General features: G+C 41.3%; 1 protein-coding gene across 1 annotated transcript in view; it reads right to left on the reverse strand.

Annotated features, from left to right (window-relative positions):
- LOC117378343 (retinoic acid receptor beta-like) overlaps positions 1-19,236 on the reverse strand; it is a 102,232-nt gene that overhangs the window by 39,133 nt on the left and 43,863 nt on the right. Inside the window, 1 exon segment of the mRNA XM_055225195.1 lies at positions 2,151-2,292. Coding sequence (XP_055081170.1) covers positions 2,151-2,292 — 142 coding nt within the window.

Consider the following 19,236-nt stretch of genomic DNA (forward strand, 5'->3'; position numbering starts at 1 on the left):
AAACTATATACTGCCCGCACACAGCACGGGCTAATGGTGCGGAGACTGGACCTGTGTCATGAACATGCACTCAATCAAGAAACGGCAATAACCTGTGAAATGTAACTGGTCCTATAGAGGTGACAGTACAAAATAGAAAAAATTCCAACTAAAACCGACAACACTGGATCTGTTAAACCACGATACTTTATGTCTAAGTTGGAAGGAGCTGTGGGCGTACCTGCTTTTTACCTTCTTGTCTTAAAAATGTGAAAAATAGAACTAGTTTATTCTTTTTAAATATTTCAGAGATCCAAAATTATTCCTCACTTTCCTAACACATTCCTAGTGTCCTAATTATTCACAGCTTTTGACAATTTCGGTCACAGTACTGCTAATAAGTACCATGCTAACAGTGCACTGGCCTTACTTTCTGGTTTACGCACAATAAAAACGCTTTAGAATTACATGAAGACAGCACACAGCAGTCTCATTTTGATCCTAAGACCTTACTGGGAGAAAGTAAAAGCTACTACTACCACTAAGGCTACAATGCTACAAATACAACCACTACTGTGTATCAGAGGGGTATGAAACCTGTAAGATACATGCTATACAAACAGTAAATAACCAATGTATACAGACCCATTACATAGCAGCCATGGGTTTATATTTGTACTGCCATACCATGTTCCCTCATTAGAGCTCATTTACATTAATCCTACTTCTCTATTATTGGAAACAGACCGAGTGTGTACTGTAAGCAACGTACCAGCAGACAACTAACTAACCTCCAAATAGAAGCAGGCGAGCAAAACACCCTGCTTTCTCAAACCCCGAAAGGAGGAAATAGGTTTTAAAACTCCAAAACTCGTTGCTAGATCTTGTCATCCATTTGGCACATCACAGTATTCACCAGAGCTGAGTTTTGCCATTACTCTACTGCTAACAACTAACATGCTAACAGCAAACCAGCCTCACTTACTGGTTTGTAGAGGTTTAAATGTTTTATATTTTGACTCTAAAAGGTGCTTTTCCCATATATCTGTTCTAGGGCAAGACAACATATAAATCCTGCATATGTATATTGATTCAGTCTCTCAAACAGAAAATACTCTCTTCCACCTTGTGATGTCATGTGGTAATACAGGAAGTGCTCCACTGTGTTTTTAAACTCCATACACCTTCAACTGAATCATTTGGATAATTTCAGCCCTGGAATTTCCAATCTCTACTAAACCAAAGGTAAAAGGAGCTGTTAACTTGAAACCATCACATGGTGGAACAGAGAGTTACAGCCCCTGGCCTCCAGTTGTCCTCATGTAGTGTGTGCGTGTGTGTGTGTGTGTGTGTGTGTATTTTTTTCTATGTAAATCTACTATGGCCCTGGATGTGGTTGGCTTCTGTGGTACATCTTTGTTAAATTGTTGTTATTTGATTTCCTTAGATTATGTTCTTGTTCCTTTAGTTTTAACTCAATTCTATACATATTTTAGCTTTTGTTACACTAATCTGTTACATTCCTGTTAATTAAATTACTACATTATTTTACCTTTTTTTTTGTTTTTTTTGTTACCTCCCTGACTCTACCCAAACTTGGTTATAACAAATTGCGGGCTCGTGCAGGATATGACCCTATGCCAAAGCAGTAATTACAGTGTAGTAGGTTTGTACTGGGTATGTAGATTTAGTCTTTTTCTAAATAGTTTAATTTGCTTGTTCTATTCATTCTAAATTGTCGTTCATGTTTGATTGTGTGGTGGAACACGGTCTTGTTTTGCCTGTGGCTGCTCTGCTAATGCTCAGATCACTGCTGTGTTTGACTCCTTGTGTTCTGAGGTGCTTCAGGTGTGGTTGATGACCGGCTGGATCACTCATTTATTCGTCCAAATTCTGAGCCTCTCTCCCCCTCCGGTTTTCCTGGCACTGGGCTCGGCTCCATGTGCACCTGGCCCATCTGTAGTGATTCTGCTGTTCATTACGTTCATTACAAAACATTGTTTATAATTTAAGGGGAAGACACAGAGCATTATGAGCTTTGGAGATGCAGACAGACTAATAATAAAGGGTTACTCAAACACTATCATAGAGGCCACCATAGAGAATAACTTGTTCATTTCTGTCAGATGCTACACAAAGCCTGGGTTGTACATGGCGTTTGTGGTACTCACACTCTTTGGACATGCCCACAGTGAAGCACTTCTGCAGACGACAGTACTGGCAGCGGTTCCTGGTCACCTTATTGATGATGCAGTTCTTATCGCGGTGACATGTGTACACCATGTTCTTCTGGATACTGCGCCTGAAGAAGCCCTGGAGGAGCACAAAACATGACCATGGGTTACAGATCCAGAAAAGTAACCAAAAACAACATTCAAGTGCTTGAGTAATTCGCGACTAAAGAAAGTAAGTACTACGTGAAATCATGCAGGACTTTAAAGCCAACATACTTTGTACAGTGCCACCTTTAATTAGCATTTTATTGAATGAAAACTTGAAGCAGAATGACGTGACATCCCCATTTTGTCGTTTAAGCACAAGAAGGAGGAGAATTCAAACATTCGACTCAAACCATGTTCCTCACTCATGGTTCAAAATCAAATAAAAAGCCTTTAAGTTGCACTATGTAAGTTTTCTGGTAGAGCGTATGATTTCTTTGCCTGGAATGTTCCACAGTATGACTGGTGATGATGCCACAAGGCCAACTTACAGGTAAGATCTGCGGAGAGGCGACCCTACTCATAGTTAGAATAGATGTTTTTAACCAATGAATACATGTCCCTTTTTTTTTTTTTTTTTTGAGCAATAAAACACCTTTAATAAATGCAACTGGTCTTTCAGGCAAAGCAATCCAACATCTCCATGGAAACAAGCAGGTAGCTGACTCTCCACCAAAAAAGTTAGTGAACCTTTAAAAGCAACTGAATTTTTCTAAAACAGTGATTTTTCTTTCTTTTTTTTTTTTAAATAGGAAATTGAAACGTCACACTACTCCCATTTCCCATTATAAGGCTGAGAATGCTGAGAGGTACATGACTTCAAATACAGGATTACAAAGCACTGGTGTAGCTGCTATGGGAACAGCGCATGATGAGCTCTGGGGGTTTAAACTCGGCTCAATGAATAACTTTGGTTTTGTCACGTCTCAACAAGGTGACACTGAAAGAGTAGACCAGAGCTTTCTACAGGCAAGTTTAGCACTAATCCAGAAAAACAACGTCTGAAACTGTGGCACGATTTCAAGAGAGGAAGATTATTTCCTGTCATCTGTTTCTGTCAGCCAATCATCTCACAAGCATACATACACACACACACACACACACACACACACACACACACACCCCCACACACACACACACACACACACACACACACACACTCTTTAAAGTCAACTTCACTTTCTTTGACATCTGTGCAACAACCTCTTCCACCGCAGGAGACCAAGTTCTGTCGTGTCCTTAGGCAAGACACCCGCATTGTCTATTATAGTATAAGTGCATGAATGACTGGTGGTGGTCAGAAAGGCCTACGGTGCAGATTGACAGCCTCACGTCTGTCAGGGCAGCCGTGGCTACAGTAATGACTTACCACTGCCGAGTGTAAAGTGATTGAATAATGACAAAATGATGTGTGGATAAAAATTCTATGTTTAAAAATGGCTCTCCAACCCCCCTGCAAAGTGACAATGGGTCGAGTCAGAGTTTAGCAACAGTGTTTTGAACAAATCTTTAGATTCAAAAAGGCTTAAGAGAGAAGAAATGGAGGCAATTCTGTCTTCAGTGATTGCTAATTTAAAGGCAGTGGAGAAGGGATGGTTGGACAAAGAGCAGGCCTGGTTAGCAGAGCGCACGCCCCACCACCAGAAGAGATGCAGTGGGAGGAGGAGAAGAGGACCTTGTTAGAAGAAAAGCAGAGGTCAGGGGAGAGAGAGGAGCTCCTGAAACTTAAGGTGGAGGAGCTAGAAAAGGAGAAGAAAGTGTGGGAGATAGAGAGACAAACTAAACTACAGCTTGGTTTGGATGAGAGAAAAGGTGAGACTGTGCATCAGACAGAACAACACCAAGAAGCTGGAGATATTCAGGTGCAGGAGAACATCTCAGACCTCATTGTAGATCCACAAGAAGAGGTCCATGAAGCAGTTGATACAGAGACTGAAAATAGCACAGAACAGACCAAGATTCAGTTGGAGATGTTCAAGTGGAGGAGCAGGTGAAGATCTCAGAGCTCCAAATAGATCAACAAGATGAGTTCTTTGAAACAGCTGAGACAGAGACCCATGTTGAACTGTCTGAGATATCTTTACCTGCGCTGAATACAGAGGAGAGTGACAGAGATGTAGACAAAAGTATAAAGGTTTGTGACAGTTAGAAGAAAGCGTAGGACAGGCCAGGGACACAGGGCTGAGAATAGGACTGTAGCAGACCAGGGACACAGGGTTGAGAGTAGAGAGCTCCCCGTCCAGAACAGGTTTGCTCCCCTGAACTGGACCCGGGACACTTTAGTCATAGGGAGCTCCATAGTCAGGGACGTGGAACTGCCTGCAGCTTCCACGCGGTGTTACCCTGGAGCCAAACTGGGTGACATCGAGGGGAATCTTAGGCTTTTAAAGAAAAGTAAGAATAGGTACCGCCGGATCGTTATACACGCGGGGGGTAACGATACTCGGCGCGGTCAGTCAGAGGTGGTTAAGTTACAGATAGCTGCAGTCTGTCAATTGGCTAAGTCAATGTCGGAGTCCGTGTACTTCTCTGGCCCCCTCCCAACCTATACCAATTGTGAAATGTACAGCCGCTTTTCAGCAGTCAACCAGTGGTTGACCAATTGGTGCCCGCAGAATGGTGTCGTCGTCATAGATAATTGGAGGGCATTTGAGGGGAAGCCTAGGCTTATACGTAGAGACGGCATCCATCCCACGCAGGCTGGCTCCGCCCTGTTAGCTCAGAATATGATTGCTAGTCTAGATTGACCAGGTAAGACTAGCACGCAGAATAGCTCAGGGAAGCACAGTGACAGTGATAGTGACGTTAGGGAGCAGTTTAGACCAGTGAAGCACAACTCAGTGCTTCACTTAAGACCAGGCTTAAAACCTTCCTCTTCGGTATAGCGTATGACCAGGTTACTTAGTGAGGGAGTTAGGGTTATTAAAACCCGGGATAAGATAAGCTGCAGTAGGAGTAACTAGCTGGGGGAAGTATGGCAACCTGAGCACTATCCTCTACTTTGCCCTATTTTCTCATCAGCAATGCTATTCACATGTTGTCCCCTGTCCCACTCCCCCTGTGGAGTGTATCTCTTTCAGATGCCCCGATGATAGTTGGACCTCCTCCTTGCCTGACTCTCCTCCTCCTCGCCCGGCTCTCCTCCTCCTCGTCTGGTCTTCCTCCCCCTCGCCTGGCCGATTTCTTATGTTGTCTGATTTTTCCTGTTGTGTCTGATTTTTCCTGTTGTGTCTGATTTTTCCTGTTGTGTCTGATTTTCCTGTTGTGTCTGATTTTTCCTGTTGTTTTGTTTTTTGTGTCTTGGCGGCACGGTGACTGAGTGCCATCACTCATGTCTCACAGCAAGAAGGTTGGTTCGATCCCCGGGTCACCAGGCCTTTCTGTGTGGAGTTTTTCATGTTTCTCCCCGTGTCTGGATGGGTTTCCTCCGGGTACTCCGGTTTCCCCCATCAACCAAAACATGAACGCCCTTCGAGACAACTGTTGTTGTGATTTTGGGCGTTACAAAAATAAATGAATTGAATTGAATTAAAGGCTGAACTGAAGATGGTAACCAGTATCACCGAACCTCAAGAAGACCTCAACACACAAACTGAGGAGACTGAGGAGCCTTCAGTTTTAGTTAATGAGAAGTCTCAGTCTCTAAATTCTCCTGATGATGTAATATGTAAGTCCAACTGCACTACACCTGTCCAAAATGACGTCTTTAGCGATGTCGTACCAGGTGAGAGTGACAAAGCAGAGATGACAAACCAAGAATGTGCTGCAATAGTACAGCTTTCTTTAGTTCCTCTGCAGCCTGAGGAGGTTAGTGAGGCTGAACAAAAAGACACAGAGACCTTAGAGGAGTCTCAGAAAGAACTAGAACTTTTCGAAGAAGTCATAGTACTAGAGGAACCAGGAAGCATGCACTCTAGTGCCCAAGATGTACCTGGACCATCTGCAACACCACTGGTACCTAAAGTTAGAAAGGGCAATTTCAAACCACCGAAAAAGGGAAGGAATAACAAAAGCTGAAATAAGGTCACACCCTCAAAATGAATTTCAGCAGAACTTCAAACTGCTCAAGGAGATGTCACTAGACCCCAACTGCAGAAGGTCTTTGAATCATCTCCAAAAGAACATTTAGTCGAAGACCTGAAAAACCTGGAATCTGCAGTCCAAGATGGTGTCCCTGAAACATCTGAAGCACCATTTGAAGTCAACCAGGACCAATCAGCACCAACCAAAGCTATTGGGAATAGACCGAAAAGACAGAACTTCCCAATGATCAAAGAGAACAGATTGATAACCCAAATACTGAAGAGATGAAGAAGACTTCAGAGGTAGTCAAGAAGGTGTCGCCTGCACCAAAGTCTTCTAAAAAGGTCAACGGTAAGTCTTCTTATTCTCACCCCACAGAGGAGACGAAACCGCTACATGAAATTGAAGAGTCTGACTTTCAAGAAGAAACAAAGCATTGTAGGATATCTACAGCCAAACACAACCTCACTACTAACAAAGAAGCTAAAAAGACTGAGGAGCCTTCAGTAAGATTCAAGATGGAGGTTCAAACACCAAAGCCCACTCTCTTTCAACCTGCAAAGGAGACGAAACCTGTCAAGAAGAACCCGGTTAAACCTTCCAAAGATAGTGACCCCAAAGCAGTGATGGGCAGATGCAAGAGGCAGGAAAACTTCAAACTTCCCATAGAACTGAGGAACATGGAGGAGCCTGAGGATGAGATGGAGGTCATCCGAAGGAACCACATTTTTAAGGGCTTTAGCCAGCTTGCATGTCAGCTGAAGAAGAGCAAAGGAGATGTGGATGCTGATCTGGAATCAGTCCTGCACCAACAGCAAAAGCCCGAGAAGAACAAGAAGAAGAAAAAGAAGATGACAGGATCGAGCTCCCTGGCTTTTATGTTTAAATATTGAGCGCCTCACACAGAGACTGAACCAGGTTTCAGTCCTGGTTTGAACTGGGTTTAGTCTGAGTTTGGATCTTGATTAGTCCTATACCTTAAACCTTAATTGGATTGAAGGAGGACTAAACAAGGTCTAAACTGGACTAAACAAGGATGTTAATTTTGACACACTGTATTAAAATGAACATCTAATAAATAAACATTTGAGCTGCCTTTTTTACACAGAATAAGACTGGAGATTGTGATGTTTGTGGAAGAAATTATGGTCCATGGTAACTTCCTTAACTTTATATTTTTGTGAAAACCTAAACATAGAGAAAATAGGCCAAAAGGCCATAAAATAGGGCTGGTTGTCCAGGTATAATCCATTGTAAAAGAAGAAAAGCAAGGGTTGTGGGGGCCCCTTATCTCTGCTTGCAGTTTTAATATTGTTATTAGTAGTGTAGTGTATAGTCCCCAAAAAGGGGAGAAGGTAACACCTCCACAGAAAGAAGCAGTGGTGTACCCTCCACTTCAAAAATGACCTAGATCAGGGGTGTCAAACCCATTTTTACCGAGGGCCACATCGGCAAAAATGATTCCCCTTAAAGGGCCTGGTGTAATGTAAAATAAACTACTTTATTTTTTTCTACTTTTTTAACTTGTTCATTAACTGTTTCTGTATGTATTACTTATTCAGGTTACAAATATTGCATATGCATGTCCATAAATGTAAAAAGTATGGCTGCATTACTGTGCATCTCCTGATAAACTGACATTTTAAGGCAGTCATACCTTTTAATCTACTTTGTTGTGGGCAACATAAAATGACATGGTGGGCCACAAATATTTGAATTTGATTTGTCGAAGCTGAAAAAACAAACTTTTGTTCCATTCAGTTAAGAGAAAAGCACAGATATATTTCAAGTCTGCAAATACACAAAATACCTCTATGGAAACACATTGAAAACATATACTGGAAATTGAATCAGTTGAAATTCAGAATAAAAATAATTCTAACCTGTTTTTTTCATTTAAAATTCTAAATCTGTTGTAACAAATGATCTTTCATACACTCCCCTCTGCACATTAAAAAAAACATCTGCATTTCCTCTGACACAGGATAAATCTACAGTCACCATATTTGAACCTTTAGTTGATAAAAATGAATTCAGATCAACATTTGACTAGTCGACTCATCAAAAGAAAACATAAAAATGGCTGACTAGTCGACTACTAAAATAATCATTAGCAGCCGTCTTAATTTCCTCACAAACGCCCTGACGCTCACATCTGACAGGGTAACATCTCTTGTATAGATTCTGTGCTGTTGCCGAGCAGACTGACATGACAGCGTCTCTGGTCTCTCCTCCGGGCCCCCTGCGCTATGATCGTCCATCATCGGGCCCTTCACGCTGGCGGCCCCTCACTGCCGGGGCCAAATGGAGGGGGTTAAAACTCCATTTACACAGGCGCGCTGACGGATGGGACCTTGGCTTTTCATTAGTGGGGCAGGATGCATGATGGCTAACAGATTAGATCAACGCACTCAAAGCGATGACTTCAGAGGAGCATTTGGAGACATTAGCCCCGCCCCCACGCTACGCCGGCCAATCGTGACGCGGAACCAGAGTGGGCATGTGATACACCTCAGGCTAGCCGTTGTTGTGAGCACTGCAAAAATGTAATATGTATGAGCTGAAAATGACTTGAATTCATTGTATATTGATTTAAAGGTGCACTATGTAACTTCACCCGCCTGCTTGTCTCCATGGAGATGATATTGCTTTGTCTCGAATGTTCCCCAGTATCACATAAGTATCTACTTTCAAGGAGGCAAGGAGGTGCCACTAGGCCACCTGACAGCTTAGATCTGTGGAGAGTAGTGGCAAATCCTCACAGAAAGGTTACACAGTGCACTTTTATGTAATTTATCCAGCACAAAATTGGGACTTAACTAATCCTAAACCTGGATCTAAACCTGGACTAGACAAGGACTAAAACAAGTTTACATCAGGACTAAATATTGGCTCAAACCATGAACAAACCAAGACAACGTAGCATTTTAGCTAGTTGCGCTAAAATGTCGGGATTTTTTCAAGGTATTTTTTAAAATTTGCTTCAAGAACCTAATTAGTCAACTAAATAACTCAACACACTTGACCAACAGTTGCTCTTCTAGGACAGAAAAATGGAAAATGACAAAATAAAAACTGAAACTAACGCCAAATAGCTTGAAGTCCAAAATTCGAAAGCTACTAACTTGAATCTAAACCATCCAAATTCAGATCAAGTATAACTGCAACTTTTCTGGTGCGCGGCCCATGTACATTATTGCTTTGCCTGTAATGTTCCACAGTATGGCATTAAACATATGTATCTTGATGGAGATCTGCATGAGACACCAACAGGCTAAGTTACAGGTCAGATCTGCGGAGAGCCGAGTCCCCAATCACAGTAAGAATCCATGTTTTTCAGGGAATTTTTGAGCAATAAAAACACTTGTAATGAAATAAATACAAGATAGATAAGTCAATACCATACGGTGAAACGTATCAGGCAATGCAATAACATCTCCACGGTGACAAGGTTCCAAAAAAGCTGCATAGTCCACCTTTAACTCCTAGATATTCAGTTTTACAGTGTATCAGTCAATTCCATAACAAAGGCCTTTACCCCCGCTGATGTAAGCCTGCAGGTGGATTGGACATTACCCGCGGGCCCTGGCTGACAGATGAGCCATGCGACAGCGTTCAGGTTGGGCGCGGGACCCCAAGGCTACGCCGGTGCTCATGTCATTCCGAGGCGGGGAGCATACAGGTCACTTAGCCTTGGAAAGCAGCGATGAAAGGGGGCGCGTGGGGGGGTGCCGTGAGCCGAGACAAATCTGCATTTTGAGGCTTGGTGGCTTGGTTGGTTGATGGTTCAAGGCCCGAGATGCGATGTGCTCATTTACAGCCATGCATTGTGAATGTACGGTATGACATGGGGGAAGGATATGAAGGATAAAGTTACACAGGCTAAACTTTATTCCTAGTTTCATTCCGCAGAAAATAATTAGCTCTGTGCCAAACGCAAGTAAAAGTTGTTGACGAAACTTAAAAATCCAATATTCATGACTGTTCAATTCACAAAGTTGTCAAAAAGTTGTTATTGTATTGTCAGTTTTTACACTACTGTGGAATTGAGTGGCGCTGGGTAAAATAGTGGTTATATTTAAATTGAAATGTTGAAATGTTTCTTGAAAATCTCTCAATTACTGTTTTCAAAAAGCCATACCGCAAATATTTTAAGCCAGTGTGGTTACACTTTTTTTTTAAGTGTCTGTCGTCTCTTAAATCAATATTTGCAGTAATTACAATTTGCCACAAGTACCACAGTGAGTAGAAGATATTTTATTGATGCAGTACGCAGGTTTTCTCGTAGATGGTCTCCCACCTGCTAATCTCTATGGACATGTTATTGCTTGTCTGAAATGTTCTGCAGTATGGCATTATGTCCATGAAGTTTAAATCCACCTAACTGAGAAAATGCTAGATTAATACCATATATGACAAAGTTACCTAGTACCCCTTTGAAAACCCTGAATGTAACTTAATAAAACCTAATAGTAGCAGCCAAAAGCACTATCAATAGTCATCAGAATCAGACAACAACCACACTTCTTTCTACTCCTGCTCTATATTTCTCCCTCCTTTGTACTTCCTGATTTCTTCCTCATTTGAAGTGTACAAATGTCCCACCAAAGGACCCTCCCCTGGGCCCCTAGTCACTCTGAAGTGTTTACCTGATCCTTAGCAACATCCAGGGAGCAAGCTACGGGGCTAAATAAAAGACAACATCACAATTCTCGGTGTATTACAAAGGCCATCGCTAATGTTCAGTAGCCTCGCGGTGTTAGCCAGTTTTATTGATGTGCTAAAGATGCTACAAAACACTAAGGGCTAAACTATCCAGCAGCTAAAATCATTCAGAAAAAAGCAGGAGAAATGATTCAAAGTAGCACGTGGGTATTGCTTTGCTAGGCCAAGTTAGCTTTTGTACCGTAATAATGTTTGATATTTAAATTTTATGAGTTTTGATCTAATGAAAAAGTGATGAAGTGATAAATAAGACATTATATGAGTTTGGTAGATACATTCTTATGAGATTATACAGTTGTCCCTCGCTATAATGCAGTTCACCTTTCGTGGCCTGGCTGTTTCGCGAATTTTTCTTTTTTGTGCAATTTTACATGCATTTTTTTTACAGAATATGAATGTGCATTGTGTTCTGCATCCTGATTGGCTAAGGGACTGTAGACCATTGTCCATCAGCCTCCTCTGTGCTGTGTCTCCTGTACAGCAGTGGTCCCCAACCACCGGGCTGGGGACCGGTACCGGGCCGTTACGCATTTGCTACCGGGCCGCACAAAAACAGTACATAATTTATCAGCGACCGCATCTTCTCCGACGTAACTTTCACCCGTCCCTCATGACGCTCTAATAAGCTTGTCCGTAGATATATAATGAAAATCCTGACAGGAAATCGCCACAGAAATCTATTTGATATAACGGCAGGTATATTATACCTGTGATAGATCTGCTCTTGTCGCCGCGATGACGTATCACGTTTAACACATCAGACACGTCGCTCAAAAGTAGAGCGAAGTGAGTGAGTGAAAATGAGCCAAAACAAAAGTCTTTGGAGAGTTTTTTAACAAAGGGGAAAGGGCCAACTGAGGAGCCAGAAGAGGAGACTACGACCTCCAAGAAAAAGAAAGTTAAATTTAACAGACAACACCAGGAAAAGATAAGATTTTGTGTTTTTTGGAAGAAACAAACCTGAGCAAGAAGGAAAGAAGAAACAAGTGCAGGGCTCCCACTGATGCTACGGTTTGGTGAGTTGTAATTTTTATGCACTTAACTTATTTTTGCCATATTTATCTGCCACGCGTAGATGGCTGGTCCGTGAAGATAAAACCTACATTGTTCCGGTCCATGGTGCAAAAAAGGTTGGGGACCACTGCTGTACAGTACAGAATGTGTTCAACCAAACTGACATAATTTCCCCCCAACAAAACCCACAATGTCAATGAAACGTTGTGCACCGACAAAGGCGCCGACGAAGGTATAAACTTTGAGAGAGTTTAAACAAGAGAGAAATGTGAGAAAATGTTAATGCCTGTGTGAGAAAAGTGTATAAAGTGTGTGGTGAGGGGTTTTACAGCCAAAAACATATAGAATAATTGTAAAAAATAAAGCTGATACTTCGTGGACTTCGCCTATTACGTGTTGTTTTTAGAACGTAACCCCCGCAATAAATGAGGGACCACTGTACTATGTTAATTTACACATCATTTTGTAATTTATTTATTTTTTTAAAACATATCTGGAATTATGTTTGATGATTCAAATGACATCTTTTTTATTCGATTGCAATTAATTTGCACAGCCCCACTCTAAATGGTCAGTGGTCACATTTTTATGTAACTCTTTTCCACCTTTAAGGTACTCAAAGCTCTTTAGATCAAGCAACCCCACTCATTCACACACATATTCATACACTAGTGTACGCAGACACTTGATGCAAGGTTAGGTGTTAGGTGTAACAGCATTCATCTGCAGAACGTCGAGAGCGGGATTTGAACTGCCAACCTTCAAATCAATGCACAAACACTCTGAGCTACTGTCGCCCAAGAATGCTATGAGCGGTCCATGGATCAGAGTACATTTTAAGTACTGTACGGTATTCTATATTCTATAACTAGATACATTTTCAAAATATTCTTCGCAACACTGGATTGAGTTGTGCTTCTATGGCCTTTCAACCGGACACACACGTGCATGTGCTCACCCACAGCACACAATGGAACCTCTTGAATTTACAACTCGCGTCTTTAACCTTCCGATTTGTCCTGTTAAACATATGCACCACCAAACAAACCACCAACCAACGTGCTAACCGAGATAAGCCACGAAAAGATACACTAGGGGACACATGGAGAGCCAACCACCTGGGCCCTTAGGTCACCCCCCGCCCCAAACCCATCCCTTCCTCCCACACACACACGCACCTGTTCAGTTCAACATCATTATCCAATATCTTGTTATCTTAATGGCTCGGTGGAGTGTCTCGCTTACAGATTAAAAAACGAAAGTAGCGCCACGGTGAATTATTCAGTTACAATCCTCGCACCCCTGTCCACCTGTCCACCCCTCTCCCTCACACACTACCGTTAGCTCGTACGCGTTCGGTGACCGTCCGAATGGGAGATTGGCTTTCACTTTTTGTTAAGCGTGTGGATATCGTATCGTAGCTGCGGGAAAGAGGAGAGGACACTGGAGAGTCTTGGCGGGTTTGAGCGTGGTGGGAGGGGGCAGGATTTGTACGGTGTCCAGTAAGGGCTATTGTTTACACATACGAAGTTCAGCGAAGGGATTCAGAACAGGTTCAGAAGTACTTGACGAAAGTATTAGCAATTTAAAAGAGCGGAATTTAAAAAACAACCAAAAAACACAAAAAAAAAAAAGGGAAATGGAACTAATCAGATTACTTAGAATAGGCTCTGTGTACAGCAACATGCTAGCTAGCTCACTGTGTCTCAAAGCTAACAGTCACTTTTATTAAAATCGGAAAACATAAAATAAACAACCTATTCAAATTCCAATTAATTCGAATAAATACTCCCCAAATATTTTTATATGTAGAATACTTCAGTTTGTGGTGTTGTTTTAATTCCTATTATGTCTCAAAATTAGCATTAGCGTTAGCATTGAGACACACATCTCTATTTCTGTGTGAAGTGGACTAACATGTTTTGGACACAACAGTTTTTAACATGTTGTCAGTGACATCCATACACAGCTCCTTGTCCACTGCCTCATCTTTAAACAGGCCTATTTATTCATTTTAGCATGACACGGCAAAAACCTCATAGAGATCAAGCTGAACAGGAAGTTGTGGCGCTAAGTGAATTGGAGAATATGTTAATGATAACTCTCTATTGACCAACCTAGCTCTGCATCTTGGTGGAAGGAGAATATTTATTTTTTTTATTTTTGGGACGTATTTTATTTTATCACAAATATTTTTTTTTATTTTACAAACTTTAGACATGAAGGAGAGCTATTGTTTAAGAATGCAAGAATATATCGATGAAATGAACGGAATTTTAACAGCAAATTGACATAATTTTTTGTAATTACTTTGATTTTTTTATTTATTATTTTTATGCTCTTTCCTTTTATCTGTTTGTATAACACAATGTCTTATAATAATAATAATCTCATATTACTTTATAAATGAATAAACTGCTGTCATGTTTTCAATGTGTCAGAACTAAACAGCTGAATTGAGTCAAATAAAGTGATACAGTAATGATCCCTTGTGTTTTTTATGACGGCCTGATGTAATGTTTGTGGTACCATTCAATATAAAACTTTAATCAAATCAAATAAATATAGCATTGAACAAAACACATCTGACTGTCAGTCCAGTTTGTTCTAATAGTACACGCTCTGTCCACACAGCTGTCCCCTCAGATCACTGCTCTGTCCTGTGTCCTCTGTCTCTGCAGCCTTAAGTTCTGTCCTCTGGAACTCCACATGTCCACAGTCACATCTGTGTCCTGTGTGGAAATCAGATGGTGTCTTCTTGAAATACAAACAGATATTTATGCATAATTACTCTGATAATCTGCCCTTTATTGTCTATAGGGTTGACATGTTTTTACCTTTTGAACAATACGTGCCCTGTAAAGTGACTAAAGGTCATCAGAGTCTCTGTCAGCTGCTTCTTAACAGGTGCACATCACCACTATACATGTGAATAAAATGCATGATGTTACAAATATGTTGTGTGTTTATCAGTCAGGACTCAGGAATGTAAGAGCAGAGCAGGAAACAACGTCAAATCTGAATACGGATAGCATGTTATTCAGTCATTCCAGTGATTCTCTAACATATTAACAATAAAACATTACTAGTTTGATATCTAAACATGTTTTTAGATCATTCAAACAACCCATAAAGAATGAGATTAATCAAAATAGATTAGTTTAAAAAGATGATCTTACCACGTTATAAGCTCTGGTGCGATCTCTCACACAGTGCCTGCAGAAAAGTAAATAAGACCTGCACAACATGAAGACATGAAATCTCTTTCCCAACTACAAGGCTATAAGGCCACTGTGTGCTGTGTGCATGTAATTATAAAGTGTTTTATCATCCAAAAATGTTAGTATTGTTGTTAGCATTACTGTGATTCGAAAAACTCTGCTCTGGTCTCTGAATGGTGTGAAAAGTGCTTATAAACTCATTTAGGTGAATAAATAGAATGCTCAGAATGTAAGTAAGAAGTAAGTGTAAAATAACTTTGGACCCCTACAAACTGTTTAAAATAAAGTATTAAATCATGTCACATTTGAAGGATAGTAAAAATCAGGTATCCTAGTGCGTTTTCGATGTAGCTATTATAAACAGTCACCAATATATTATATGCATTGCCCCTTACATATATATAAAGTCATAGTCAGTACAAAGTTTCACAAAGTAGCACCACTGTGTCACTTGCCCTGTCTCATCCATTACTAATACCTCAACATTACAAGATCCAGCCTGTACGGGACAAAGCCCTACATTGTCACTACACCTACATTCTCTGCCTTTGACACAGTGCGGAAACCCAAGCACTGGTATCTGCCCCTCCAGTCTGCAGACGGGCCCGTGATACTCGGGACCGCCCAGACCTATGTAAGGCACCTGGGCAGGGACTCAGCGGGGGGACACTGGAACCCGGCATGTCCCTGAAGGTTTCAGATCACACGTACTGTATGCATGCAGCTATTCTTCATAAGTAAACAATAGCAGACAGCAGACAGACGCTAACAGCATGCTCACGGTAACATCAATTATTTACAAGTCACAAGTGAAAGTACAATGCCAGGGCAAGATGCGGATTGGTTGCAGAGGAGTTAAATAAAAGGGCAAATAGCAGTTATTTATGTATATATCTCTGCATGTATAGTAAAAACAGTCTAGGGCAGGAAGAAGTTACGCGGCTGTAAATGCAACATTCGTCACATAAAGAAGGAGGAAAATCACATAAGGACAACAGCAGCAATAAGTTTTAACAAGAATGCAAGAAGGGTTGTAACTGCCCGTAACAAGACCATCGTGCGGATGGAGTCTGCTTTAGCTTTGTGGATCAGTGACTGCAGGAAAAAGAACATAATGAGACACTATAGCGGAGCGGTGCCAGGACCAAGAGGCGCGGTCAGAGGAAGAGGCACAGTCAGAGGAACTGTGAAATACACCTGAGTCACTATTAATCATTTTGTATGTGTCCAACCTCGTAGGTTGATCATTAAAATTTCTAACAGTATTTCTAAAAGCTGTCATTTATATTTACAGTACAGTATAGTACCGGTATTTGGTTTCGTTCTATAATACTGTGCTTATTTTTAAATTCTATGAAGGTTTGAACTTTGAGAGAGTTTAAACAAGAGAGAAATGTGAGAAAATGTTAATGCCTTTGTGAGAAAAGTGTATAAAGTGTGTGGTGAGGGGTTTTACAGCAAAAAACATATAGAATTGTAAAAAAGTTTTCTACTAGCTCTGCGGATTTAGTTTATTGCAGGTTACTTTTGGAACATAACCCCTGAGATAAACGAGGAACACTGTACACACACACCTTTAGTACTCTCACCTCACAGCAAGAAGTTTCCAAATTTGACTCCTGGACAACCCAAACCTTTTTGTGCAGAATTTTCATATTTCTTTGGAAATACTAAAAACACATTAGTTTCCATTCCATCTAATTAATCATCTAAACATCTGTGTTCCTCCATACACTCCAGTTTTCTCCAACAAATGCAGATGAAAAATGTCCTTATATGGGGACAATAAAGTGTTGAATAAGGTACACTTAATACTACAGGTGGTTTACATTAAATCAACTTGAGTCTTAAACCATGTTATGAAGGTGAACCCTCATTTGAGGTTTGAATGCTCAGAAAATGTCTTTATTCACCAACTGCCAAATACATAACATTTTCTTAAATTATAATGGCCAATCTTCTGACTCATTCTCTATGTATTCTCAAGTCTATTTAAGACTATTAGATGGTTGTAAGTCAGTATGTGAATCGTAATCAAATATGTCATAAAAGGAGATGTACAAAAGTATTTATATGAAAAAGTGTGTTCATAATATCCTTTATTCTTCCTGTATTAATATCTGAATGTGCATTTACAAGAAAGGCAAATAATAGTGCTGTCACACCAACATTTTTTGTATAAAAAACATTAATAATAGTAAGTTAACAGTGGAAAACTAGCTCCAATACCAATCAATTGAATTCATATTTGAGTTAATTGTTCCATCTAATTAATCAGCTAAAGTTTTAGTACTCTCACCTCACAGCAAGAAGGTTCCATGTTTGACTCATGGACCTTTCTTTTCAGTAAGACTTAATACTGCAGATGGTTTACGTACCACGGGAGAACCACCTCCTCCCCTTCTGTCGGTTGATGGTCTCCTCGAGCTCTTGGTTCTGTCTCTTCAGAGCAGGGTTAGCCTCGTCTGAGGAGGTCAGAGCCTCTGAAAGCTCCTGAATCTTTTCCTGCAAGATGTCCCTCTTGGTGGGAGCAGTGTGGCACTTCTCGATCACAGCCTTATATGTGAGTCTCTCAGTTTGGTGACTCTGGTTTAAGGCTTGTGTCGTTGCCTTCTGTTGTCGGATGATCTGCCCCTGCTCTTTCTCTCTGGAGCGCAGGACCTCAGCAGAGTGTTTTTCTCCTCACTGAGAGCAGGCCTAAGCTCTGCCACAGTAGACTCCAGACCCACCTTCTCATCCTGCAGGGTTTGAAGTTTGAACTGTCTGTGTTTTTTTTCTGCTCCTCTGTCTGAGCAGATTTTGGGCAGGTCATGTCTGTTGTCAGCAGCTGATTCTCTCTCTCCAGCAGGTCCAGCTTGTCCTGGAGCTCTTTGATAGACCTCCTCTCCTCTGTGAGAGCAGATTGTAGAGTGGACCCCTCCATCTTCAGGACGTTGTTTACGGACTCCAGTGGCCGAGAGCCTTTGTAGTGGCTCTCTTCTCCTGTGTCAGGGCATGTTTCAGCACAGACACTTCTGCTATCAGCTTCTGCTTTTCTGTTTCCAGAATGCTCTGAGCTGCTGCAGAGGCCTGCTCCTTCTCATTCAGGGAGGACTGCAGTTCAGCCACAAGACTCACCAGGCCCTGCTTCTCCACCTGTTCCTTTTCCAGGTCCTGAGTGAGAGAGGTGATCTGATCCCTTAGTTGTTTCTCTTGCTGGTCCTTCCTAGAGATGGTATCCAGGAGATCATGGACTTTTCCCTCAGCCTTACGGTTGACTTGGTCGAGCTGTCCTCGAAGGAAAGAGTTGGTGGTGGCCTGGCATTTGATCTCCTCCTGCACCTCCGCCCTGGCTTCCTCCATCTGTTTGTTTAAAGAAGCGGTCCTCTCCTTTTTGAGATGTTGTGCCTGCTTCTGGAGATTTTCCACATAGACACAACTACAGTCATACTGCTCCTGAAAGAGAGCATTGTCTTTCTCGCTTTCTTCCTGCTCCTGCTTTAGCTGCACTTTTAGCATTTTTATTTGCTTTAGGAGATCTTCAAGGAATCCTGGTTCCTCAGGAACAGGAGGAGCCTCAGGAACCTCAGGACCTGCTGAAGATTGTCCTCATTATTTCCCTGGCCCTCTGCCTCTCGAAACAGGGCTCTCCTTTGCTTTCTTCGCTCTTTGTGATTCAGCAAAGGGGCTTCAGGATTCTGCTCCTTCATCTCAAACTTTTTGTCAGGTTTGCTGGCCATTTGGTCACTGTAAAGCACTGTGATATGATTGAGTAAAGACTTCTATATGAATAAAGTTGCTTGCTGGCTGACTTGTTGGCTGACTTGCTGGCTTGCTTGTGTACTCACTGATGTCTAGATAAGTTGTGACCTGATTTATGGGTTAGACTAGTATAGTGGCGTCCAAAGGAATCACATCACATCAGATCCACGAAACATTGTCAAGGCAACATTCTGTTGCTGTAGTTACCATTGCATTTATTTATTATGACATCCCATCAGTATATATATATATATATATATATATATATATATATATATATATATATATATATATATATATATATATATATATAT

Source organism: Periophthalmus magnuspinnatus, chromosome 11, assembly GCF_009829125.3.
Source record: "Periophthalmus magnuspinnatus isolate fPerMag1 chromosome 11, fPerMag1.2.pri, whole genome shotgun sequence".
NCBI lineage: Eukaryota > Metazoa > Chordata > Actinopteri > Gobiiformes > Gobiidae > Periophthalmus > Periophthalmus magnuspinnatus.